This window comes from Phaenicophaeus curvirostris, chromosome 17 (genome assembly GCF_032191515.1).
Source record: "Phaenicophaeus curvirostris isolate KB17595 chromosome 17, BPBGC_Pcur_1.0, whole genome shotgun sequence".
Classification (NCBI taxonomy): domain Eukaryota; kingdom Metazoa; phylum Chordata; class Aves; order Cuculiformes; family Cuculidae; genus Phaenicophaeus; species Phaenicophaeus curvirostris.
In genome coordinates this window covers 3,387,389-3,415,103 of record NC_091408.1, presented here as the reverse complement: position 1 = coordinate 3,415,103, position 27,715 = coordinate 3,387,389, and the positions used below count along the sequence as shown (strand labels likewise).

The window sequence follows — 27,715 nt, the reverse complement described above, 5'->3', positions numbered from 1 at the left end:
GCCTAACAGGTTAGAGTATTCCAAGTTTTAATTGAAGCGTGTTCGATGCAAACAGACCCAACCTTGGCCAGCAACTACCGGAGGCGGGGAGGCGACTGCGCATTCTTTAACTCAGCCTTTAGCAGGATGATTAAAGCCAACAGTTTGTTGGGATGAAAAACATTGATTTGAAAGTACTTCTCACCTGCACAGAAGAGTTCTTCATGTATAGGATTTCTAGGTGTTGTTTCTGTATGTACTGTACACGTAACTTATTCTTGAATAATGCAATTTTACCATAATATAAAAAAAAACACCTCTGCTCTCAATAAACTGTTTTTAGAACTTGTTTCTCACTTTTCTAGTCTTTAGTCTGACTCTCTAGGTGCCTGGATACCATTTTAACAGATACTGAATTAATGGCTGCTAAAAGCCTCCCCAAGGAAGGAAAAGCACGCCCAGAGCCTCCGTGAGAATCAGGGAAAAGACTTTTGAGATCACCAAGTCCAATTGTACCTGCCCACTACTAAACCATAGTCCTGAGCACCTCATCCACCTGTTGTTTTAAACACCTCAGGGATAGTGACTCCACCACGTCCCTGGGCAGCTTCTGCCAGGGCCCGAGAACCCTTTCGGTAAAAAATTTTTCCTTATGTCTAATCTTAACTTGCCCTGCTGCAACCTGAAGCAATTTCCAATAGCGCAGGAGGCAACAGCCAATTGCTTTTTCCTGTCCTTCCCTCCATCCTTTTATACCACCAGTGATTTTGGTGAGCAATGCTTACCCCAACTTCTTCCTTCCTTTCTCCAGCAGCACATCTTGCGTAGCGCATGAGCTTGAGCCTCAAGGCCCAGTTGTGACACCCTGACACCAGCCAGAGCAGCATCAGGCTGAGGCATCTGGGACAGATATGAACATAAGAAATAATTTTAAGCTTCTACTGAACTTCTGATCTTGAATCCTTTCTCTTATTTTGTCCCTGCAAGTCAAACACGATGGGTTCGGTCGCACGCTGAGGGGTGCACACACACAACACGGCAGCACAGGACAAACGCATCGCAGAGCTTACCTCATGCTAAGGAAAACACTCACTCCAAATGAGATCGAAAGCTGGAGAAGGCATGAAAGTGAAATTAAAGCGGTAACACATTAAAGTGGCAAAACAAGACACGAATGCCGGGCAGGTCAGTTTTTAAAACTTTTTTTATTTTTTATTTTTTTTTTAAGTTTTTATTTTATATTATCTACAAAGTAAAAGTTTTCTTAACTTAAAAGTTACATCACTGTCTCACGATAGTGATTATCTCATCAAACGTGATTTATAAATAATAATTCATCAGTTTGACGATTAGAACTTTTTTTTTTTTTACTGAACCTGTTTCAAGTTTAGTTAGAAGTAAAAGGGATCTCCAAGTCTTGATTTTTAGTGATAATAGCAGCAAGAATCACTCTTGTTACTTCTTTTGCTAGCTGATGAGTTCATAACTTTGAAGGGTCATTAAAAAATAAATAACTTCCAGTTTTCAGCAAGCAGAGTTGGGGCACTTGCAGGACTCAGATACAGTGCATGGAATTATGGAATAGCCCACAAGTTCCTAAATGCCTCTACTCAGTCCGAATCTCTCCCACTGCAAGATGAACTGTTAGCATTCCTAGTGGATGTTACAAGAAATCAAATTTTTTTTTTTTTTAAACAAAATAAAATGAAATTCTAGTTTTCTGTGCTTCCAGTTGGCAGAAGCAGTAGAAGGAGGGTATTTGGCCTACAAAAGGTATCCAGCCTTTCAGTTATTCCAGATGAGCCTTACAACTGCTGTTGGTGGTGGGCTTGTACTGTAAAAAAAAAGTTCAAATGTAAATAATAAATTGGCAAGCCACACAACAGTTTGCTAGTAAAGTGGTCACAGGACAACTACTGAGCTGAACTTTTTCTTTTTTTTTATTTTTCTTTTTTTTTTTTCCTTTTTTTTTTTTTTTTAAATGAACAAAACAAAACCCTGCACACAAGATGTCCTTTGGATGTTTTTTTCCCCTACCTAAACCCTCAGAAAAGCAGCCTTGTTCTGCTCACACATTCCCCAAGAAACACAATCAGGTAACTAGTTCACCACAAAAGTTTAGAGACTGTTTGGAAATGAACAATAAAGAAACCTAGGTAAGTTAAATTTAAAGCGGAAAGAAGTCATACAGCACCTACTTTCCCCAAAAAGTAAAGCTACACAACGTTACTCTGAATTAAAGATTAGACTTCAGTTGTCACTTTACTTGTCATTAGAAATCAAACAGCCCTACCCCCAAGCAACATTTCACTCCTATCCTCCAGACCGATCGCTTTTAATGTAATAAACCCCCCAATCATTATAAACAGGCTACACAAACAGTCCATCCCCCACGGCAAAACCTGGAAGAACACAGTCCCACAGTGCCAGTGTCTGCATAGTTTTCTGTTTCTCTAATTCAGCTAGCAAGAAGCAGTGTCTTTGCTCCATTAGATAAATCTCGTATGCTTATCTAGGCTCGCATTTGGGCTGGCAAAGTATAAATGTGAAATGCAGAAAGAGCCTGCCACTCCACACGGACATCTTAAGGGTTTTTGTTTTATTCTTTTCCCCAAATCTGGTTCATAACAGTTCTCCTCACTACTACGACCTGGCTCAGTTACGGTGCAGGTCTCCCGGGCACACACTCCTCACCTGAAGGGTGCGTCATATAGGGGAAATGTGTTGTTGTCGAGACTGGAATGGGCTGTAGTGCACTTTGAGCGATGGCGGCTTGGGGACCACCAGGTGGCTGTGTCGTCATTAGCATCATTGGAGCATGGGCAGTTGGGTGAGAAGGAACCATTCCTGACTGTACATGAGCCTGAAACAAAGAGCTCTTTAGTATAATGGTCACAAGGAGGCATCACTCCTGGCCACATGACTGTCAAGTTTTGTCCAGCTGTACCAGTAAATCCAGAGATTTACTCCATTTTAACTAGATTAGCTGTAGGGATTAAGTCAAGAGATCTTAACAGAAAAATAATAACTAAAAAAAAAACCCAAAACCAAAAAAAACCACACAAAAAAAAGGGCTCAAATCCTTACTGCTGGCTCTGAGTCACATTCCCAACTTTATTTTAGCCATTTGGACAGTGAGTGTTGGGAGAAACTGCCAGCATTACATGGTGGGATACTTTTAAAAAAAAAAACAAAAAAAAACCAAACCAAAAACAATCCTCAGCAACAAATCTTCAAAACATTACGGCTAGTAACCTAGATCAAAGCACTTCCTATGCAGAGAACGCACTGGATACAGATAGGAACTTCACACGCGCTGGGAGTCTGGCATCCCTTCCTCAGCTGCGCGTTACACAACTCCACATTCTTTCTTGACTCCCTGCCCTCAAAACCACCCTCTCCAGTGGCCTGTGCCCACGTTATCACTCATTTAGGCAGTCACTCTAAGATGAGTGATTTCATCCCTTTATGCTGTTAAGTCAGCTTTGTTCTGTTGCCAGTTAAGCTCATCACACTTAAGGTCCTTGTGTAATCAAAGCAATCACACTTAAGTCTCAGCGGAAAAAGGAGATTAATCTTTATGATGGCTGATCACCTTCTGGCAAACAAGTTCAGTAACTTGTCAGTTGGCTTCGTTATCTCAGGGTAGTTCATGATTCTAGAGGTCATCAATTTTCTGGTTTAAAAAGCTAGTAAACACTAGTTTATTAAAAGCACGTAACATTAAGGAACTCTCAGAGCTCTTGTTGGGTTTCTCTTGGAAAAAAGAAAAAACATTTGTGTAACAGGTTTATTTTGTCCTTCTATCATGTCCCATTCACAGAGCACTACGGTGCAATAGTCACAGCCTCACAAGTTTCACATGCCAGTAAAGACAGATAGCAGGTAGTGGCTACATCTTTATTTCTTAAAGACAAAAAGGTTACTTGACTCATCATAGACATTCCTTGAACTCTTTATCAGACTTGCACTGTATTAATAGCACTCAAGTAAGCCTTTAAAGGCAGGAACTGCAATTCAAATCTCACTCTTGCTCTAAAAAAGGCTTAGAAGAAAAGGCTGTGAAACAGAAATACCTTTCAGGATCAGCACCATTTTTACTTTGACAAACAGGCTATTATAACAGTCATTATAACACAGCTATTCATATAGCAGCTGTATTCAATACACGCACTGGATAATTTCTGCTGGGGCCCAAATACTTTGCAAATTGGCAGCTGCCAGTACTCTGTAATGAATTTTGAAGTACTGTTTCTCAAGTGAGATATCAAACAGCTCAAGATTCATCTGATAACCTGAAGGGAAATTCAACTGATCCCCCGTGTTAGCCTAACTGGAATTCCTACTACATGGTATTTTAGAATTGTATTCAGAAGTTAGAAATGAGGCTGCTAAGAAACTATTAAATCCAGACATTAGGTTCCCCACAATGGAATAATTATATGCATCTAAAACGTCTCACAGAACTGTAGTTATTCCTTCATTAGAGATTTTTGAGGGAACTACTTCATTTGGAGAAGTCTGTTAGTTTGGTATAAATTGCATGGATTAAAGATTGCAGTTTGCGTCCTAAAAAAAATTACAGCAAAAGAGACTGTGAGTGTCAAAAATCAAGAGTAAAGCAGGCTTTGCCTGTGATTGCAAGAAGTCCTAACTAAGCAGCCAGCACTGCCTGAAAGTTGCATCTGATTTGTTTTAGCAAGGTTTGCTTATTAAGTGCTTGGCACACAGAAAGGAAGGCAAGGGTTGCATCGTACAGCACAGGCGTGGGCCTGGCCACGACGTGTACAGGACAATTCATATAGATTTTTACCTTTATGCAGAACCTGAACAGTCCTATTTCACGTTTCGAGGCACAGCACTGAGCCAGGAGCTTGCAGCAAGACCCTTCTGAAGGGCTGCATGCAAAGCACCCTGAGCAGCTCTACAACTTCAGCTTTCACACCAGTGCCAGCACATGAGAGTGGAGCAAGCGCCTTGTTTCTGGCAGAAGCCAGAGCTGGGAGGACATGGCAAGATGCCACAGCAGCAGCCAAGTCTGGACATCCTCCCCTTATCCTTCCCCACGGTACAAAAGCAGAGAAATTAAAAGCCTAATGGAATTAAAAAGCTAAAAACTCAACACCAGTAAAACAATTCCTAAATAACTAGTAATTCGTTGGCTTAATGGACTGTCCCAGGGTCCAAAGCAAAGATTGTATCAGAATTCTGCAAGGGACTGGACATCTATTTGACTAACCTCCCTAATTACAGTTAGTCCTGTTATCCCAAACTATTGTTAACTTGTATGAGAAGACATAAGCCAGACACCAAGTACTTGGTCTGCAGAAGAAATTGTGCAGGGAAATTACTGATTAATTGTCTGTTCCTTGACAAAGCACACTAAATCCATGAGATTTAGTAAATATCAGAAAATCTTTGTAACCCTGCTTTACGCAGAGCTCTTGATTAATCAGTCATGTGCTTCCCTTCCCAAAATCCTTTTTTTTTTTTTTTAAGTGAAGTGACCACAAGAGAGCAGTCAGAAGTGGGTTTCTGATCCTGAAACAAGGACTGTTGTTAAGTTACCCAACAATCACTGGGAATCTCCTGCATAAGCAGTTCATTTAGAAACAGACACACACACGCACACGCACGCAGACACGGTTTTCTTTCGGCAAGGATTGTCTTGCAGTCATCTGAACTGGATCTCATTTATCTCCCATTGTAATGCCTTGCTACTCCCTAGTAATCCTGTGTAATATCCTTTCTGGGATGTACTCGTATAAAATTGAGCCTACAACTGCCACCAAAAGCAGCAATTCAGGCTTCCTCCACTCAGCTCTCACTTCCAACCTTTCTGTATGCCAGCTCTTCCTGTGATCATGCAGTGAACCAATTTGACTGAGAAATATCCTAAAATGGGAGTAGGGGCGGCACACTTCAGCTGAATCATGTCCCCAGCCTGGTTTGCTGCATGGTCAAACAGTTGTGTGAGCAGAATGATGGGGGAGGACAAAGATGGGAGCTGGGAACTGGGAAGAGAGCTCAATTTCTTTCAGTAGCAGTGCCACCTTAAGATGTCTTCATTAAACTACAGTTGCAGATGCACTGGGTGTTGGAAGCTGAGGTCCAAACATCTTGGAAAATTCTAAATAAAGCAATATACAGACAGAAACCTAAATAACACAACAGGTAGTCTGTGCTGAGAGGTGACAGAATGGAAATCACTTCAGCAGGCCCGACTGTCCTAACTTTGTGGCATTAAGACATTTAGTCTTGAAGGTTGTTAAACTGTGTTTACCTGGGGGACATGGGCCATGTGTGGCGGATTGGTATATGCAGGTTGAACATGGGAGGGATGAATGGTGAAGACTGTTTGTTGTGCTGTAGGAAAACTATTTTGTGGAGACTGCGTATTGGAGCCTGGCGTCATGGAAGGCGGGGTTGGAGCTAGACCTGCGTGGTAAATCGCCGACTGCTGCTGCGGGTTTGCCAGGTGGAGTGCCTGAGCAGCCTGGTGCTGATGATGCTGCAACAGAAGACAGGAGATTGTTTAGGTTACAGTCAAGAAGTGAGACACGTTTACTCGGTAAACTAGCAAGGTTTCCAAAATTGCTTTCAATAGTGAATCTTTTAAGTGGCAAATCTAAGGAAACTAATTTCAATTCCACAGGCTCATCTTTTCCTTCCACTAGAAAGTCAAATGAGCAGCAGCCTGGAAAATGGAACCTGGATCGACAGGCAAAACCAAGGAGATGCTGCAACCGTGAAGCTGGATACACTTCACATTTGCACTTTGTAGTCTAAAGTTATTACCAGTAAGTAACTAAGGCACACAGCACTATCATGAGGCCTATTTTGTTTCCAGCTGCTTGTCTTTGGTGAAATATAATCAAACATTTCTCAGCATTTATCTACTATTTCCAGTTTCAATTCCATTCAAATTAAAGCTCTGACAAAATTATGACCCTTCCTTAATCACAACACAGAAACAAGCTATTCCTCATCCCTTGTGCAGACAGAGAAATGAATGACTGGACTCTGATACTGGTGCTTACTAACGAAAACGGACTGATGTAAGTTTCCTTGACAGCCTATTTAACAAACTATGTCATGAGCCTACCACATTTGAGTCCTGGCTGCTGCAAGCAGAGAAAAATTAAGTTATATAGATATACTTCCTTAATTCCTTCCAGAAAACAGAGGGGAATCTGGACAAGTCCTGTATGAGATCTGCTACACTCAGTTTGTCTGAGCAACTGCTCCATCTTAGCATTTTTCCTCTCAAAGAAATCAATATATCAATGTCAAGCATCAGACTGATACAATAACTTCCACTATAGTGTGTTAAATACAGTTTAAAGACATTCTCTCCCTTGAGTTCTATTACCTGCACGGGGCTAGGAGCAGGGTGGCTTCCAGCATGTTGGCTTTGTTGCTGGCCAGTTGGTGTGGCAGAAGGCTGAGGATGCGGAGGATGCGGATGCAGGGTAGCATTAGGGTGGGCATACTGCTGAGCAAGTGAGCCAGTGGAAACTAGGATGAAAAAGAAGAGTATTTAACAACAGATACAGAACAGCCATCTCATCAAGTTACCATGTGCACCTGAAGATTTCGCTATATCTCAAACATACTGTAAATATATTCCCTCCCCCTTCTAAAAAAATATCTTGCAAATAGCTGAGTATCTTACCTTGCTTTTGTGCAGTTTGGTTTTGCAGGCAAGTCTATAAATAACCATAATTAGACAGTTCATCTTCCCTAGTTTGCAACGTAACAGATACTACACAGAAAAAAGCAGTATTTAATCTTTAGTTTTGTCAAACAGACCAGTTTGAAATATCAAATTGATCATTTTCATACAATTTAGTTTTTCCTGAAATATGCTTTTCAAAGGTGTTACACGCCATTTTTATTTCCACCATCCAAAAAAATGCTTTGGCCTTATACCTGGCTAGCCTCACCATGCTACTCTTCTGGATATTGCTCACAGTACACCAGTGTGAAGTACAAACACTGCATTTATGCTTAAGAGATACAGGGACACACAGCCTCTACATCACAGCTGAGAAAACTGAGGCCACTTGAGCATCACATCTTTGCTGAAGCCAATATCTCTTACTCCAATCTTGCATCTTTTCTCTCCCCTCAAGGGAGTCTTTTCTGAATCATCACCGTTCTGTGAGCTTCTCAGCATTGCCACGAAATTCTTAATTCCTTGAAGCAGTAGCAAATAACGTACAAAATTTCAAAAAAGGAAAAAAAACTTAACATAAAACTTTCACATCAGTGAAACCACATCTGTTGCTACAGCCATTCCAGTCTCCAACAACAAGCTAATATCAACAAGTCCCTCCTTTACGAGTCTTGCCCTGTTCCCCTTCAAAACAGGCCATGATAAACTAGTCTTTTTTTTGTTTCCCCACTTCTGAGGGAATCTAACAGAGTATGGGAAGCCATAACAACAGCAAGATACTATGAAAATTAAGATGCTTTGCCTAACCCCTTCTATTGCTTTTAGAACTCATCCAAAGCTCGCAACTACAGTTCTGCACGTGACAATGCACACCACTCACACCAACACTAGGGCTTGTCAAGACTGAGGCCAGTTTTTCTGACAATAAAAGACAAACAATCAAAGCAAACTATCAACCTGCTCCTGAACCTATACCCTGCAACTGTTCCTTACTTGTTCTGATACCTTTTTGTTGTTCTAACAAGTTAATTACTCCTTACTAGCTACTGGGTTACAGGTTTTTTTAGTGGGGTTTGTTCTACATGAGGAAGAAGGTAACGAAGCGCCTGCCTGCAGCTACCTTCAGAAGCAATGGGCTTCCTGGTGGTGTTTTCCTGCCCCAGTACACAAACCCAAAAAGGAGGGCAAAGGGAGAAACCTGAAGTGCAACTGTTATGCCACAATCGCCTACCCTATGCAGTCACAACTGGTGAGGCGAGTTCTCACTTCTGCAAGTAACCGTTTGCTGCAGCTTCTGAAGAGTTTCACTGTGCTGGGCTCCACATTCATGAAAAAACAGAATCCCTGGAGCATATATAAAGGATGAAAGACGAGATGGGTGGAGCAAACGAACAAAAGCTTAGCTGCATCTGAAAGCACTGTACTATCCAGCAAAAGCAAGTCTCCAAAGGACAGAACCCTACTGAGCTCTGCTCACCAGCACTGACACACACTACCATTCTACTCGGTTTGGTTTGCTGCAAAGCTTACAAATACAAGTTCTAAAATGCCCAAACTCACTAGAATACATACAGGCAGAATTTTTTTTGCTTGAGATTTTTTTTCTCCCCTGGACAGGGCACTATGAGGGTCACTCCTTTATAAAATAACCACATTCAATTTAATTCTGCCCTGCTGTCTTGAAAGCTCTATTGAATCTTCACTGGGCAAATGATCCAAGAGGGATGTGCACCAAAGTTCTGGGCTATTAATGCAGATGAACCTCATTGATATTTGTAACCTTAAATTCTGGCACTTGGAGTTGATCCTAACATACTTATGCATGTGCACGTAGGGGTAATTGTACATGAGCATACAAGAATACTCAGGCACTACAAGCATTTCTGATTGAGAAGAGCTTTGACCTCGATATACGCACTGGCAAACCCACCAGTATTGTATTTGCTGCCATAGCTCTTTGTTACGCTTTCAAATGCCAGAGAAGTCTTTTCTTTGATATCACTACTAAAACGTACCTTGCAGCAGCATCTCAACCAGGCTCCTATTTGACTTTCAGCTGCCACTCCTTCTTACAAGGACTACATGAAAACTATCAATGGGAACACCGATTATTTTTACAGTATGAAGTTTATGATTTCCTACAGTAGGAAAATTTCTCAGCCTCATTATACAGTGCCCTGAAGAAGGCCAGAAGTTATTATCTCTGTCAAAGTAACAGAAATAAATGCTTAGAGGGACTGACTTGTTCTCAAAGGGCATGCTCCCAGAAATCTCCTTCAACTCTCATCCCACTGCCTCAGCCACAGAGCTGGCACACCCGACTACAAATTAACTTCAACTCCATTCAAGAGGTTTTAAAATGTATATGAAAATTAATTCGACTTGTAGGATATCCAAGGCTTCCCACATCCTGCCTCATTACTTTTTAAGAGCCCCCGAAATAATGTGGTACTCCCTCAAACCATTTGTGCAATTCATCTTCCGTTTCTTTATAGCCGAGAGAATAATAAATGACGTTATTCCGAAGCAGATACATTATACAATAAAACCTCACAATGAAGAATTTCTCTCTGAAGAAACTAGTTAAACCAAGGAATAGCACCCTAAAGAACAGGTACAGAAGCAGGGAGCTGATCAAGGATTTTTGTCATAGTAGCAGCTCTTCCATAACCTTCTAATACCTTTTATCTATAGCTTTACATTTAAAGTACTGCTTTTTTTATACTGAAGGACTTTTATTTGCTTAGTTTCTTCTCTCCCCCATTTTGTCTTTAAAAAAATTACTCCAATAAAACTAGTTCAGATGCTGCTGCAAATTATGTTTTAATAGTAATATTAAAGTGTCTTCCAAAAATGCGATGTGGACAGTTCTCTAAATTCTGCATGGATACTGCATACAAATCAAGAACAGTTCAGGACAAGCAGCAGCAAGTCTGGAATACGTGCACAGATCTTTGTTAGTTCAAACTTCACCTCAGGAAATGTAAAAGGTTCTCCACGTTTAGCTAGTGAGGTTAATAGCTCCTGACAAACCAATGGTATCAGAGAGACTAGCAAGCCTGTAAAAGAAGTCTTGCAAGACAGTCATGAGGAATTCACCTGCTTCACCATAACCAGAGTGCTCTCACTGTGACTTTTTTCCAAGAATTTGGGCCTGTTTATCCAAACAGCTCACTACACAGAACAAAAAGCTAACAAGATAAGACAGGAGGTGGTGGTGGAAAAACTGCCAATCATCCAACATATTCCCCCATTGTCAGTACTCTGGAGATTTTCCAAATGGCCATCTATTATCCAAGAAAGTGCTGAGAAAGCTCTAGGAAAGGACAGAACAGCTCTGCGTTATCTCCTTGCTGCAAGTAACCTCAGTTCATGCCAGCAGAAATCTACTGCTTTCCTCATCCTTAATGCCTTATGTTCCTCTCCCCAAGAAATACTCACTGGCCAACCCCGCTTCACTCCAGCATCTTGTACACCAGGTTGGTTCATAACAGGTAATATTTAACTGTGCTAACCTTGCAGGGATACACAATGAAGATATGATTCAGTATAAAGTGAGCAAAACCACCAGATGAATTGAATTGCTGAACCCATTTTTCTGAGAAGTAAAACAAGTAGGAGCCAGCCACCAAACCCACAGAAGGAGCTGAAATCAAAAGAGGTCAGAGCAGCAGAAATCAAGCAGATCTCCCAGCTACAAGGGTACATGCAAAAACCATGTAAAGCCATTTCTTATTTCCCCTGGTAGGAATTTCAATGCTGCCAATGGTGGTGGTCATCGTTGGTCATCGTCCAAAGACACACTGAAGAGCCTTATTTTCAAGAACTGACCAGTGAACAAACTTCAAAACTATTGCCAGACCCAGTAAGATGGTGAGGATAACTACATTTAAAAGACCTGAATGGTAGGAAGCAAAGAAATAGCAAATGTTTCTTTTGTAATATAAACATTTAAAGAAGTCATTTTACACAGGTAGAGTGGACTTCACTTAGAAGATTATCCACAAAAGGAACGAGCTTATTAAAGTTATTTCAGTGCACCAAACCAAGATGCATGAAAACAGGACAGGTCAGCATCCTACAATGCTGGCTCACACAGAACCATTTGTGTACAAGAAACACAGGAAGTGTGTTCCAGAAGACATTTTTTGAGAACAAGTGGTATTTCCCACGTCCCTCTTACATGAGCTATCTCAAAAAAACCACAGAAAAGTGCCTGGCACAGACTTGCAGACAGACACAGCAGTAAATCCCACTGTGGGACGGGAGCAAGTTCAGAAATATCCTGAAACTGCGTTCCTTCTTTCCCGTGACTTGGGGTGGCAACTGCAGTTCATCCTGCAACCACCCCACTTCCCCAAAACCAGTTTCCTCCAAGTGCTGTGAACACCAACACACAAGGCAGTATTTCTTAGCTCTCTGCCTTTCCCCATAATACGTGCACACAACTGCACTCTGTATAATCTGTCGTGTACTGCGAGTATGGAAAACATCAGTCCCTCTCCATCGCCTACGCTGCTGCAGGTCACCAGCTCGGGCAACACCACACAGGAGCAGCAGAGCCAGGCAGCGTAACTGGTAACGTTCATCTGCTGAGGAGAAAGCAGCCGATGCTGCACACCAGCAAGAAATCCTCATCTAGTCACTGTCTATAACAATGACGACTGCACATCTTCAGTGACACCGCAGCAACTCTGCAGGAAGCTTCCCTCACCTTGGCTGTAACTCATGTTATTTCCTCTGAGGGGCTCAGAACCCAAGACACAGCTTTTTAAAGAGACAAGGCACAAGATACTCTTTTCGGGAAGCAGATTAACTTGCCAGGCATTAAAATCCCATTTGGGCCATGAAAGACAGGGAGTGAGGCAGCTCTAGGTTTTACGCAGAGGCTATCCACATGCACTACTCACTGCTAGGTTGCAGATGAAAAGGCTGGGCAGTAAAGTCAGAGGTTATTTGGCATGCAAAATACATTTCAAAAGTCCGACAAATCAACTTCCTGTGGTCACATAAATCTGTTTAACAGCTTCATTCTCCCGTCCACGGGGAAAAAAAAACCTTCCTGTGTTTTCCACATGCTGGTTTGGTGCAAGGAAACTTGTTCCCTCAACACGTCCCATTCCTTTAACATCTGTTCTTTAGAAAGTGCTTTTCTGTACAATTAAAATTAGTACAAAAAACCCAACTCACTGGCAAAGTAGAAAGAAGGGCCTGTCTCCTTGCTGTATGGTATTTTGGGACATGCTGAATTTGGGAAATAGAAAGGTAAATTAGCCTCTTGCCATGTGCATACTTCCCGTCTTCTGGAATGGTCAGCATCATGTTTGTATATATATATATAAAAATTTTTTTTTAAGATTGTAGAACCATGCAGATATTTTTATTTACTCTAGGTGCTATGAGAGCTGGATATTTAGTTTTACAAAGGAGTGGAGATGAAACAACACAAGTCTCAAGTAAGCCTTCCTTCTGAACTGTGACACTGAGGTCTTCAGTTCCTAACACAAAAATAAACGTGATGGCAGTTAATGGTCTATCACAGTCCACTGTAATAAGAAGGTTAAAACGTAATGTAATTGCATTAGAACAGAAATTGCCCCCTTGCTTTTTCAGCTATATCACTGTCATTCTTAACAGTTTCAAGACACCTTTGGTGATTGGTTCATTCTTAGTCCCTGCAGAATCCTCTGAAGTTTATATTATATCCACCATTGTACTATCAGGGGAATAGAATTTACTCTACTGCTGAGACAGAAACCAGATAAAGTTAGAGAACACACCAGACCAGTAACACATATGCAGAAGGGGAAAAGGGAAGGGAGAACGGGGACAGGAATGAGAGCACAAAAAACCCAGGAAATGCATCTGTATAAAAGCGATGTCTGGTTTTAAACACAAAGGTAAGGTTTTTCGGAGGACTCTTGTTATCTGAACACACAGGCGATTCAGCTGCTTGGTAAAAACCAACACAAGTTCATTGTCACAGGAATGAATGGATCCACCCCTACTTTGATATCAAGTTTTCTCCTAAGAGCACAAGACAAGTTTACATCTTTCTGCAACACAGATGAAGTGATCAAACCGCAAACCATGGCCAGCAAGCTCTACCAGCCCCATGACACTGGTATCGGAGAGATCGCACAGAGCCAACGCTTCCGAGACGGATGGGGTGATCTGAAACCAATGTGCAGTTCAGGAGGGGAAGAGCAACAACTCTGCATTCAGGTACATGTGTGTGGCAGTTAAAGGTGCAGCAGTGCCTGCATTTCAAACTCCCCTTGGCAAGGACATCTAAGTGGCTCACGCCTCCAGAAGTTACAAACTGAAGTGTGTAATAAGACATTTTTATCATCTGGCTGGTAGATGGAAAGAAAGATAGTTGCTTGAACACTGTCCTTCCCAATTGTGTTTTGAAGGGAAAAACTCAATGTATCTAAACACTCCTCCGTCCTATGTTTAGACGGGTTGAGTGGTGACCACGCAACTCAGCTGCTTCTCTTGAACTCTTGTCAAAAGCGGGTTGGGAGACAGAAGCAGGACACTGTAATGACTGGTGAGGGAATCCCAGAAGTGCAGAAATATCCCATTAAACAGCATTAGGCCAAAAATGCTTCTCTTTAAAATGAGGGAGTGCTTATCAACAAGCATAGGTCACCGCTTGTATTTTGGATTCAGCTGTCTCTTCATGAGACAGGAAGGAAAACAAACCCCAAGCTCTTGGCAGTGCGGACAGTCATTTAATGGATCAACATGCATTTCTGCTGGCAGGCAGTTACTACTTGCCATAGACTTTCAATTTGTTCCAAACCAGTAGTGAAGATGGAGTTTCCGATCTCACCAGAGAACATTTCTCACCTTAAGGATACTTCATAAGCAGCATCCCCCAACCCCTGCCCCTCGGTGCGGCTGTCCTGGCAGACACCTCTACCACACAGGCAGGAAAACAGCTGAGTGAATTTGGCAAGAATTATCTCAAAGAAAGCACTGGTTTGAAGGATTAAAGAGCAGTATAGCCCACTGTACCCTGACATAAGCAGGGAGGGGGTTAATTAAAAATAAATATTAATATGTATTACCTTGAAAATCAGACAGCAATTTTAAAGCGTCAAAAGAAATCTGAGAACTTGTTTGAGCAGGGGCTCCAGAAATCAAAAGCAGCAGTGGTTGTTTTTCTCAGGAAGCTGTTAATCTGGAGTTTTACATTAGTTTGGAAAGGACCAGAGTCAAAGCGCATCGGTATATTTAGCCCAAAGATACTGCAGGTAAACTTACGATACCCAAAATACAGAACGTAAGTCATAGATACTTTTTTAGTCAATCAATCTGATGTGAATGACTCCAGCACATTGTTCTTTAGCAACGCACTCCAGAAGCAGCTTAGATTTATCATCCTAGGCACTGCTACACTTTCCCCAAGCTTTCATGTGTCAATAAATAGAATCTGAAGCGAATACGTTAATAGATGGCCATCTAGGCAAGGTCTTCAAGTACTCGGCACATGGAAGGCTTACAGTACTATCTCAGTTCAGGTTTTTGCATGACATCAGAAGTCACTTCGGGTGTAGCTTACTGTAAACTTTATAGGTTAAGGGAACATTTGAACCAACTCATTCTGGGTTGAATGGTTTCAGTAACAAGAATTTCAAGTATTTGATCATTTACTGGGAAGGTGGAAGATTATTTAGAAGTCACCAAGGAGCTACTTAAAAGAACTCAGGAGAACATGTGGTTTCTGTTAAATTAGATGCTCTGGGAAAAGTAGTATTTAATTGCATGGCAGGAAATACAAAAAAAAGTCTCGTTTGACCCAACTTAGTTGTTTGCACTGGTAGGTAGGCACGTACCTAAAACAGACAAGCTGCAAACCCAACACAAAATGAGATCTAACAATTGTCAGTTAGAATATCAGTAAAAAAATACACAAACATCTGATCAAAGCCAACCAAGGGAACAGGCTTGCACTTCAATGCTGTAGAACCCACTAGTTACAGAAGATAAGGATGGTGCACAATGGAAAATTGCTAGGAAGTCACATGCAACCATTTTGAATCAAATCTCAGGTTATCTCGTGTTTGGTTTTATTTTAATTAGGTTTTGAGAGGAGAGTTTTCACCAGTAAAGGTCTGAAAGCCTTTGATCATTCACTTTATCGGAATTCTATTTAATCTAATGAAAAAGCAAACAGAAGATCTGTTTACATGGACACCTCAAGCACAAGAGTTGAAAAGATCAAAGTAATACAATTAGCAAGGATCTGTGAGAGAGAGACTTAATCTCTATAAGTAACTTCCATTTCAGGTTCAGCACAAATGAGCCGAAATGTTCTTTCTCCAAGTGTCAAAAAAGGTTTCACTCTATTATTTTGTTTCTTAGCTATGTTACCATACCACCTCAGAGACCTGACAGGATGTGTTCAGATGGGTAGGACACAGACTTTTAAAATCATAATTAATTTCACACTAAATTTCAGATTCTTAGCCTTGTAAGTTTTCATGACACATCATTGACTTCCATTAAGCAGCAGTGTAAAACTAAGCACTGGAAAACATACAAAGATGTCTAAAGGTACAGAAAATTTTTTATTAGAATCTAAGTCAATAATATACGTGACCCAATAAAAGTCTTCCTCAGATGCTATAACAGGTATTGAAATGCAATGTTTTCAGGAGACCATCTGCTGGTTTGACATTTTACGACAATTTCCCAGCCTTCCAGCAACCCTTGATTCTACCTCTTTCAACAGCACGTTTTGCAGCGAGGTTTTGACTCCAAATTGGGCATTGCTTTATCATACATTTATAATGCTTTAGAAATTCTTTCACATTTTACTTTGTAACAAAGTTTTCACACATTTTCAGACTGTAAGTGAAATATGCCCCTCAGAGAGCTGGAGACCAATTGCCAAAGTCAGAGCAATACATGAGCTGTTTCATATGCTTATTCTTGACTTACTTTAAAAAGTAGGATAAGCAAAACGTGTTCTATTTTGCTTAAACAGCAGTGTTGATACTGTTAATAATGCTAGTAGTATCATAAAGACAGCATTTCACTAGTTGTCAGAACTAAAGTCAAGTTTGAAACTGAGGTCATAGCCTTGCAATAAAACAAGTCCTAATTATAACCATGAAACAATCAAGGGATGTTGTGTCAAAAGCATCAAGAGAACTTGAACGAACTTCTTTCAGTAGATATTCTTTAGCAGCTCCCAGCTTGAAATTTCATCTTGGTCACTGGCATCCTACTGAAATCAGCATACTTGAGTTTTCATTTTTACCAGGTGGCTCAGTTTTCAATGCTCTGCTCATCATCTTATCAAACATAAACCACACTTACTGGTGTATTCTGAATGCTACCCATGTTTGAAGCTTCAGATTAAATACATCCCTGCACAACATAAGGACTTAAAAAGTTACATATAACACAAAACGTTTCCTACCATACATAGCATGCGTCTGTTCATGCGCACCATACTGTGTTGCAGAAGAAGATACTAAACCAGGCTGTGCATGTGTTGGTGGTGCCATCATTCTAGCGTTGCCCTGTATTACAGGGCTATAAACATGAGGATGCTGCATTCAACAGAAATAAGAAAAGACACAGTTAATTGAGGACTATTACAAAGAATATAAGTGTCAGCTAAGCAATCATTACGCAACTCAGTAACAGCTTGGCCTTACTAAGATGCAGAGCAGACTTCATACTATCACAGTTATCCCAATTGTTGATGAAAATTTCAGGATGTTTTCTGCAGTGGGTTATAAACTAACAAAAAACATTGGCATATCTAATTTCTGCCACTCCAGTAATGCAGTAAGCTTATGTATGTAATTATTTACTTAACCAATTATATATGTATATTTAATAGCCTTTGAAGCAAAAGGAGTACATTGAATGGTTTATTTTTAGAACACATTACTAGATGTCCTGGCCATGAACTAAAAGGAGTTCTCTGAAGAGCTAAAAAGGTAATAGCAGTATTAAATGCCAACGTCTAAACTGACCTTAAGATTTGTTTTAGGCTTTGAAGCACACTACAACACTGCCAAGTATGTTCCAGCACACAGACACTGTTCAAAGTGACTTTTCAGGACTAAAGACAAGAGGGTATTTAGGACCAAGCCACTTAATTACTTTGGTTTTGACTTGCCATGTACACTAAAAGGACTCTTACCTGAGACTGGTAGTGTGGCACATGCTGCACAAGAGGCTGATTAGGAAACTGCTGGGGACTATATGCAACATATTGTGCTGAATAAGCAGGTGGCGTAGCTACAATTGGAGGGCCTGCTGCTGAGGCAGGATGCATCATGGTGCTCTGATGATGTTGGTCTTGCCGTTGCTGTGGCATATTTGGTACTGCAAAGAAAAGAGTGCCTCACATTAGAAACAAAGGACCAAGAACGACGATCCTCCTGAAAGGTTTTACATTACAATGTCACTGTCACCAAGTAGAATATCCTCGCTCCTCACCTTTAACCACATATCAGAGCACTATCAAAAAGGAACAGCACAAAAAAAGGTTCGTCCAAGAAATATTTAATTTTCGTCATGGTCTTTGAGCTATATATACAGCCATGAACCCAGCCCTGCTTTTTTGTGAAGGAAGAAAGGTGGAGCGGGGGGAAGGACTGACAAGAATTGGTAATGGAAGAAAAAAGTTATATTAAGATATCTACATGAATCAAATTTGATCCTGACCCTTACAAAAAAGCTTAATTCACGCTCTAAGGGAACTACTCAGCAACTGCTCCATCAACTGGAAAGCTGAGTCTGTTACAATTACTTGTGCTCACGGCTGAGGAGAGCAAAGGTCTCCATGCAGCTGCAATCTGAGGTATTCGCATCTTTTAAACTCTGTTCCCTCTAAACAAACCCATAATGTTGATGAAATACAGAAGATGATCAGCTTAGCCTAATATTCCAAGTAACAAAGACAACAGATTCCAAACCAAGCAACTCCCCATTACTCAAACTTATGTTCTGGCTGAATTAGTTTATCTAGAACGCATTAGTACTTCCACTTATTTTCAATGCTATTTTGAATACAAGGAAGTATCAACTGAAAACAAATTAACTTGGATTAGAAAATACATAAGCATTTGTAATTTATTCATGCTGCATGCAGACGAAGAACCAAACAGGCAGTATTATTCTCACCTTTACCTGCTCTATATGTCTTGGCTTGGTTCACCGGCATGGGCGTCATGGGAATAGGATACAAAGGCTGAAACAGAAGGAGGAGTTGAAGCTATGACATTCCTTTAAAACACGAGCGTGTGTCTGGGTGGGAGCCCCACTCAGTTTGGATGTGTTTTACTCCAAGTTACATGGTTTAGTGAACTTTGGTATTTTCTGGGATCACTGCGATTAAGTCTGCATATACAAACAACTAAGACCACGTGATCTGCAAAGAACAGTTAAGTAACGATACCACTGCTACTTCAAGCCATGTATTAAATCAGACAGCTTTATAACAGTTAGATTTGAGACCCTAGTAATCCCAACAATGACCAGAAACTAGTGGGACACAGCTGGAAGCCAAGGACCACGAAACAGTTGCTTCAAACTTAAGAGCATAATACTATGCTTGGGGAACTGGGGAGGTAGACTACATGGTTTAACCATAAATGCAAAAGCTGCTGGAACTTACAAGCATTTGAGATTATTAGAACATCTAGTTTGAGGGACCGCTAGGAAAGGTGAGTATTTACATAGCTAAAACTTAACAACAACATAACTGTGCCCACATTTACAACAGTAACACAAGCTGTATAATTTCACTGCTGTAACTTAGACCTCCTAAGCCTCCTCAACTTGCTGATAAATCACCTGAGAAGTATTAACAAGTCTGCAGCACGTGCTGCACTTTACCTGCACGCCTGGACTCACTGGAACCGGGTACATCATATTGGGTGCAAAACAAACAGGTTGAGTGTACACTGGGGTTGGCTGCTGATGACCCACCATGGAGGGGCTAGGTTGAGCTTGTGGACGAGGGGACGTTGGTGTAGTAGAAGGTTTCGGCTACAAATAGAGTTCAGCAATGCATATGGCAAGGTTAGCTTGACTATCTGCCACATTAAAAGTTTGCTGATAAACATGTATTCAAAAACAATGTTAAACAGTATCAAATAACTCACCTGAGCAAAAGATCGAGGGTTGAATTCTTTTGCATTAGGATTAAGTGTTGATTTTCTAACTTGCCTAAACATAAAGAACAAAAAATTGTGTTCAGTTTTGTTCTTTTACAATTGTATCAGACCTAACAATTAAAAATTTCAGAGATCAAATACCTCATTTCCATCTGAGTCAGATTTTTGAGAACTCAAACAACACACAGCATGCAAAAAGCCACTCTTACTGACAGTACTCTTGCTGTACTTGTCCATAAAAAAGTTTTCCTGCTGTTACTACAGCTCCCACAAGCCAGGAAAACATTTAAATGAGCATTTAGATATAGATTAGACATCAGCAGGACCAGAGCTCTCAATGCAGCTCTACCACTGACTCACAAGATGGCTTTCAGCACAGTCACCTCACTTGTTAGTTTTCCCCATGTAACAGAGAGAACTTCTATTGCCAAATAAACAGTAAGATATTACACATTCACAACAGCTTTTTCTACAAATGGGTAAATGCTAAGAACAGATGTGGTTATTCTAAAAGGCATAATTACTCACTCAGAAGTATCTTTCTTCTCCTCTTTATCCTCTTTATCTTGTTTACTTCCAGGCCCAGATGTCTGTACACCTTGTGAAGTTACCTCAGGCCCTCGCTTTTGCTCAGAACTATTACTTATTGAAGGAGAAATACTTGGACTATTAGGTTTGCTACTGCCACTGTTAGAGTTAGTATTACTGCCAGTTTCTACGATAGATTCTTTAGGGGCTGATTCTGTCTTTTCTTTAACTACATCTCTTGATTTTTCACCTTCTCGGGTTTTGTTCAGCAGCTGATCCACTGCATCTGAAGAGGAACTGGACTGTAACTGAAAAAAACCCAAGAATACATTCAGTAAATTGATATACAAAACCTGGGAGAGACAATCTAATGCTATCACATCCATAGAGTAAAATACAGTCCCATAGGCCTCAATCATCTGGAAATGACCTTTTAAAACATACATTTCCATTTCTACTACTAAAGGAATCTATGAACATTGACAACATTTTAAGCCTACACTGTGAAAGAAGCTATTCAGCAACTCAACTGACCTATATGTTGATTAGGGAGTGACAGGAAAGCTTAAGACAGCCCTCTGGACTCATCCGCCTGTGTGATTTAACAGTAACACTTGAAAAGCTAACCTGATTTAATAAACCATTACAACCACGAAACACATAATATGAATCCACCTTCAATTTTCCTCAGCAAAGCCCTTTAATTTTAAAACAGCTCTTCCATATGGCATGCAAATGCGGTAATTATTTGTACCTAACGATCAAACAGATTTCTAGTACTACTCTCAGTTTACAGTCAATATGCACATTTGCATGTATTAGGCAATTGTACCAGCAAGAGTCATTGATTTCATAGTATTTAGCATGAATTCTTATAGATATTTTCATAAATTAAACAGGTCATTACTACTTGGGCTAACACATGCAGTGTATTTAATTCAGTAAAAAAATCTGGATACACGTAAGAACCACGACACCATGAAATAACCACACAGAGAAACTTACCCTAAAGTCATTCTTAAATTTCTTTAAATCATCAATCTGTTTTCTATGTTCTGAAACAACTGGAGATACACCTGCCAAATACAAGACCAACATTGTCCAAGCATCTCTAATACAAGTTTTATACACAATGCCTCCACATTTATAACTCTGCAAAAAAAGCAATGTTTGCCTATCTGAAAATGAAATACAGTGATATCACTTCATAATTCGATACGATTCCATGAACTACGTGCACGGGCACAATAACAATACTCTGTAAAGCCATGGCATTACATAACTCTAGTTCTAATGCATCACACCAAGAGAGAAGCCCTGAGGTGCAGGGACTGCAGAACTCAGCTGAATACAAAGCAGCAGGCAACAAAACCCTCACACAACACACCAGTGTTTTAAGACATAGCAAGTAAAGGTTAAACACTGATGAAGGTTAGGTTTAAGGTTTTAAAGGTCTTTTCTTATCTAAATGATTCTACAGTTCTAAGTTCAACAACACAAAAAGGTTTTTTGAAGACTGAATGAACAAACAATGCTGCCAAACTGAGAAAGCCTAATATAAGGCATAACAGGACTAAGTACAGTTGCTATGCTGACCACGATGCTCAGCACTGTGAGCACAGGTCTAAGAAGAAACACTCATTCAGTCCAGACAGCTTGGTGAGCAGGAAAACGAGACAAGAGTAAAAAAAAAAAGGAGAAAAAAAGAGAGAATAAAAAGAAAAAAAACCCACAAATGAAAAGGAATCGTACCATTCACATGGGTAACTTAGTGTTGATTAAGTAAGTCAAGAACAACATTTAAAACTGCAGGTCGGCCAATTCACAATTGCATGACCAAATTTTTGCTGTACAACACCCAAACGAGGCTGTCTCCAACTTGTTTCTTAAAATGCTAACTGAAGCTGTCAATACAGCAGGTTTAATGCTTGGAATACCCACATTATTCAGGAATACATGAAAGCTTTTGATACAAACCTTTGCTTTCAGGTTTAGGAAAACTAGGAGAAGTCTCGCTTGGCTTTATATTCTCCTTGTTTCCAGCTGCAGAATTTTGCCTCTGGTCCTGAAGCCTAGTATCTTTAGCTACAAAAGAAATTGCAGTAGTTATTTTCTTATACACAACTCAAATTGACCAAAGAGAGATGGCAAAATAGAAACAGAAGAGAGATTTAACCATGTTTAGCTTACAAAAGAAAACCCCTCAGTTACAATTTTTCTGCCACCTAGTTAGGGCCTGGAGGGTTATCTTTTCTGCTTCCCCACCCTACTGTCTTTAAGCCAAATGAAAAAGTTCCAAGTCAAACACGCACTTCTCATTATACCTTAACTAGGTTAAGAAGAAATTAAGCATACAGACTTATCAAAAAGTCTCTCCTCAACCTCAGTTTAAAGGTTGCATCATGAGAAAAGGGGAAATTCACTGCACAGTAGAATTAAACGCATCAGAAGTTTTCCCATCATTTAGAAAGCAGCTCTACTCCTCTGCAGACATATTCATTGTCAAGCGTTAGTGAAAGGAAGTATTTGCAAGCTAGCAAGGGTAACTCACCTTCACTGGAAGGGGTAACTGCTCGGTTGGATGCAGGGCTGGCAGGTGTAGGGGAGGCAGCTGGAACAGGCATGGCAACAGATTCAGTGGGAATAGCACCAGGCTGAGGAGAAGGCAGAGCTGGTCCCGTGGGAGTGCTGCTCTGCCTTGGAGACCTAGGCCTGTGTGTTTTAGGGGATAATCTAGGAACTAGAAACAAACAGGAAAAAATAGTTATAGGACAAGCTTCCTCACCTGCTCAGAAGTTTACTTAGTGTTAAAATAACTAAAAGCATGCTTTACAATACTGAGCATATATAGTAATTGAAAACCTGTTTACCTTTCAGGTACATCTCCTAGTTCTTTATAATGCAGCATTTCAAATAAGTGGTGCGATTTTTCTGCAGTTTGTCCCCTAATCTGTATCACTGCCCTGTAGTCCCACCACAGAACTGCAATATGCTTCCCAGCCCCCAAGCAATACGACTACAACAGCTCACATTAACACAGTTTCAGGTAGAACAGAAAGGGTGGTCAGGTCTCCATATAAACAGATGTAAAACATTTTTTAAAGGGCTGAAAAACACATCCATTTTACAGCGTCCTCTTTTGGAGGTTTGCCAGCTGAAAAAAAAACAACATATCCTATTGAATGAAGATCATTTGATGGATATTTGTGTCACTATGTTAAAGGGGCAGGTAAAGTTGTTCTTTAAATACTAAGTTGTACTTCCTGCTCATCCCACTGTGGCTAGATAGGTTGCTTTATGTTATACATTAACTTCAAGTGAGAGAGGAGAAAGAGTGGTCAGTCATTTAACAGTCCTACTGACATGTTAAAAATATATGAAGTGGGGGGTGGGGAGGGAAGATGAACTGGAGATAATGCCAGGACAGAAGACCTTAAATCTTTTCCACAAGGCAACAGGTCTATGGGTGTCTAATCCATACCTTCTTTCTGGAAAATGCATTCCCACTCCTCTAGAATCCTGGCGCTGCTAAAAAGTATCAGACTCTAAATTGCCTTCAGACTCTAATTGCAATCTTGAATCGAAGGGCCAGCTGCTGACAACTCACTAGAACACGATCCCAACTACAAAAGCTCCAGACCAGGGCCTGTGTCACAAGACTGAGTTTTAAATTTGAAGTCAAGTATTAAAAAATATGTTAACTGATTCAAAAAAGGAGAGACACTGACTATATCTGCTACTACAGTACTTAAACACAAAACAACCACTTAAATCCTGTATCGTTTTTCAAGGAAAAATACATCCAACTCAACCTGAGTATCATTTAATCTTCTAGCACCAACCTTCCTCTACCCAAACGCCTCCTTTGTTTGTTAACGACAACCCAGTTATGCTGCCATTAACCAAATTCAGCAACACAAGAGAATGTATATAACCTTCCTTCTCTCCAACAACTTTCCTGAAAATTACTTCTTTCAATAACTAATCCCCATATTTTTCCTTCCTTTCTCCTCATACACCATCTGACTTCATCTCTCTGCAGTTAAGACTCACCAGTTATTTTACTAAGCTATCTGGAAACACCTTTCTCCCACTTCACCTAAACAAGCTAAGTTAGCAGACCAATGTTTATTCAGAGCCTGGATTGTCTAGCAATGCAGTATTCTGCTTAGCAGTCACACTCTAAAGTACCCCTGGCAAGCCATCTGCAATAAGCCAAGCTTTACCTACCCCCACTGACAACTGATGACCACGTCCCACCTGAAGGGCTGCCTCGTGCCACTGCAGTAGTAGATGCTTCCCCTGGTGCATTATGAGATACAAATTCTAAGCCACTTGAAATTGTACCCCTACCAGTAGAGACTCTGTGACCTCGAGGGTGCCGTTGTGCCTTAGGAGACATCCGTGGAGGCCCTGAGAAAAAGAAGACCCCACATAATAAGTGCTTAACATCCATCACTAGGAGTACCCAAACATACAACTAGATTTAATCTAATCATTCTCAATAAGGCAGTAATAGAGTCAAGCAATTTACACTGACATTGACTAGAACCGGGGATCCACGACACTAAAAAGGCCAAGCCATTGGTCCAGCCAGACTACCAACACACTCGTCACCTTGCTATGATAGCTCACCATCATTGATATTCAGAAGCTTTACCAGACTTGAAACAGGTATGCAAGTCCTGGATTTAAAATATTTGAATCCAAGTACTCAATATTGCTTACTGCAAGACAAACCAAGAAGGTCAGTGGCCCAGCTCCCTCTGGATAAGCACAGTTTCAGGCTATCAAACATTTTCCAGGAAAGAAAAAAAAACTTCCATCGCTTTTGTCAAGTGGACATTGAGACCAAACTTATTTACAGAGTAGTGGCCACTGGCTGACCAATGCTCTTGGGGAACTTCAGCAGAGTCCTGCACCCAGGCTGAATGGCCTGCAGCAGGTCACAATTCATTTACAAGTCAGCAAAATTGCAACTAAACAAGTGATTGTTATCCCAAGGTTCAAGTCATGCATGTTTAACACCAGATGCTAAAGGCATATGTGAATACAGTAATTCTGAACAGCTTTAAACGGATGCCACAGAATAATTATGTTCAAGTCTAAGCAGCAATGTAGTTCCTACATCCTAACAAACATTTTCTATACAAGATCAGATCCATATGTTGATACCTCAAAAGGAAAAACTCTGTATGGACAGGAGAATCTGGCTGATTATAGTACATTTTTAATGTAGGTCAATAACAGAGACAAGTTCAGATAATGGCTTTCTGGTTTCAGCTAAGGTTCTAAAATATCAAGTACCTCTCCTGATTACATAAATCTTTAAATGTCAGCCTCTATTTTAACCATGAATCTAAAGCACACTTCATCCAAATTATAGACCGGCAAGTATTTTTAAGAATACAGACTTTCCAGCAAACCCTTCTGGTAGAAGCAATTAAAGGTTGCAGTAAGCCACAGTTCACTGCATGCCTGACAAATCAATCACAAGTGCTAAACCGAATCTGCATGTGGATTCTCAGTATCTCACTACATAAAAAAAAAGCTGACATTGATGAATTGACAGCAGGATGCTGTATAGACACGCCTACCACCATCCACTTTCTGGTTTTGGACCATCTCACACATTTATCAGGCAAGCTGCAGAACAGGGTTACTGTCCCCTCTCTCAGGGAGTGAGCTACAGCACAGACTGCAAGTTCATAATGAGTTTATTATAACCGGTTTCCATTTCTCCAGACTTTCTAGACTGCGGTGCGCGGGCTGGGTTTTAAATGCACTTCAGTAATTTAAAAATGTGTTCCTTACTGTCCCCACAGAGGAGAAATATTCAAGTTCAGAAACCTCTGCCTACTGTTACCGAGGACTCCTGGGTTGGCCCTTCTCTCCTTATTACTGACTGCCAGGGACCTGACTTACTGTTCCGCCTCAGTGCAAACAGATCTAGTTTTCTATAGATTCACCCTCAAAGCAGCTTATCTTACCCTATCCCACAGTGCACTTCACTAAATACAGAATTTTGATTATTGTTATTGGGTTTTTTAACTATATCATTGAATTACCTCTTGTAAAATTTGAAACTGCTTTTTGTGGAACTATTGTATTAAAATGTTTGATATTTTATATAAATTTATATTCCTAAAAATGCCCTCCGAAGTTATCGGGCCCTGCATGTTGCTGTTGGTTAAGACACTGAGCAGCGTTTACAAAGCTGAGTTTATTTCATACCAATTTGGGAAATTTCACAGCTTTATTTTGTTTTTGTAAAGTTCTTCAAATAAAAAAGGTTAATAGAAATAGTCTGGTAAACTAAAGTTAAACACAAATTATAGGTTAAGTAATGAAGAGGAAAAACAATTTTGTAATTAAACTCACAAAGGAGTTAAACAAAGACAAACAAAAACATGAACAAATCGTGGTATTGTACCTTCTGAAGACATGCGTTTAGGCATAGTAGAGACAGGAGCTGGAGAACCATGAGCAGAGGGGTGAGACGGGGGCCTGGAGGGCCGCGAGGGGGGCCTGGAGGGCGGCCGTGTAGGGGTGGCTGCCCGAGGTGGAAGAGAGTTGGGACCTGACTGGTAGCGAGAAGGTGGGCGAGAGGAAGGAGATGGGCAAGGCGATGGCCAGGGAACACCTGACAGAACAAATGATATGAAGGAAAGTATAAAAACTAAAGAAAAATTATGGGGAAAAAGGTCAACAGAAAAAAAAAAAGTAAAAATATGACAAAATGATTTTTCATGTTTAACCCTTTGGGGATAGATTAGTTTATTTCTGCAACCAATAAAATAGTCTCTACAAGGGTATTTCCTCCACTTCGGGTCAAATTGAGCATCCGAATGTCACAAACTCCCCAAAGGGTTAATTAGGATCTACAAATACTACTAAGGAATAGACAGTAAAGTTTGATCTGTTAGCCTATCATATACACGTTCTACAGTACGCATCACTTGACGAGGTCCTTAAACAGCTACCAGAGGTTCTCAAACAGCGATTCACAGAGTATCGACTATACAAACTGCTACTTCCAAACCAAATGATGAGCAATAGCAATTCTAGGAACTGTATCTTTACAAAAAACAGCGGTGTTCAGTGTCTGAATCCTGATGTTTATGCCTTTATCAGTTATCTAAAGTATTAATGTAGTATTTTAATCTAGGATATGGGGTTCATTTGTTTCCAAAACAAAAAATTTAATTCAGAAGCCATTTTGAATGTTTTAGGTATATGATGTTCATTCAGCAGAGCAATATGATGATAGAAACCACAAATACTAGGAACAAATCTCAAGGTTAGAGTTGTTTGGGCAAGACTCGGTTGTACATCCTTTATACAGCTGACCCTATTTGCAAAGGAAGCCTCACTTACC

General features: G+C 40.4%; 1 protein-coding gene across 7 annotated transcripts in view; it reads right to left on the bottom strand.

Annotated features, from left to right (window-relative positions):
* Positions 1 to 1,165: 1,165 nt before the first annotated feature.
* The window catches only part of ATXN2 (ataxin 2), a 50,361-nt gene continuing 23,811 nt past the window's right edge, over positions 1,166 to 27,715 (bottom strand). For 2 of the 7 annotated variants that reach the window (XM_069870929.1, XM_069870930.1), the window contains 15 exons: positions 26,771 to 26,980; positions 24,568 to 24,750; positions 22,889 to 23,077; positions 22,315 to 22,422; positions 21,343 to 21,413; positions 20,338 to 20,645; positions 19,798 to 19,861; positions 19,529 to 19,681; positions 18,815 to 18,881; positions 17,829 to 18,013; positions 17,094 to 17,226; positions 12,848 to 12,901; positions 7,352 to 7,497; positions 6,263 to 6,490; positions 1,820 to 2,842 (listed from right to left, as the gene is read on the bottom strand). In XM_069870929.1, coding sequence (XP_069727030.1) covers positions 2,639 to 2,842; positions 6,263 to 6,490; positions 7,352 to 7,497; positions 12,848 to 12,901; positions 17,094 to 17,226; positions 17,829 to 18,013; positions 18,815 to 18,881; positions 19,529 to 19,681; positions 19,798 to 19,861; positions 20,338 to 20,645; positions 21,343 to 21,413; positions 22,315 to 22,422; positions 22,889 to 23,077; positions 24,568 to 24,750; positions 26,771 to 26,980 — 2,303 coding nt within the window. In that variant the 3' untranslated portion in view covers positions 1,820 to 2,638. The other 5 variants (XM_069870931.1, XM_069870933.1, XM_069870934.1 and 2 more) reach the window with 5 other exon arrangements.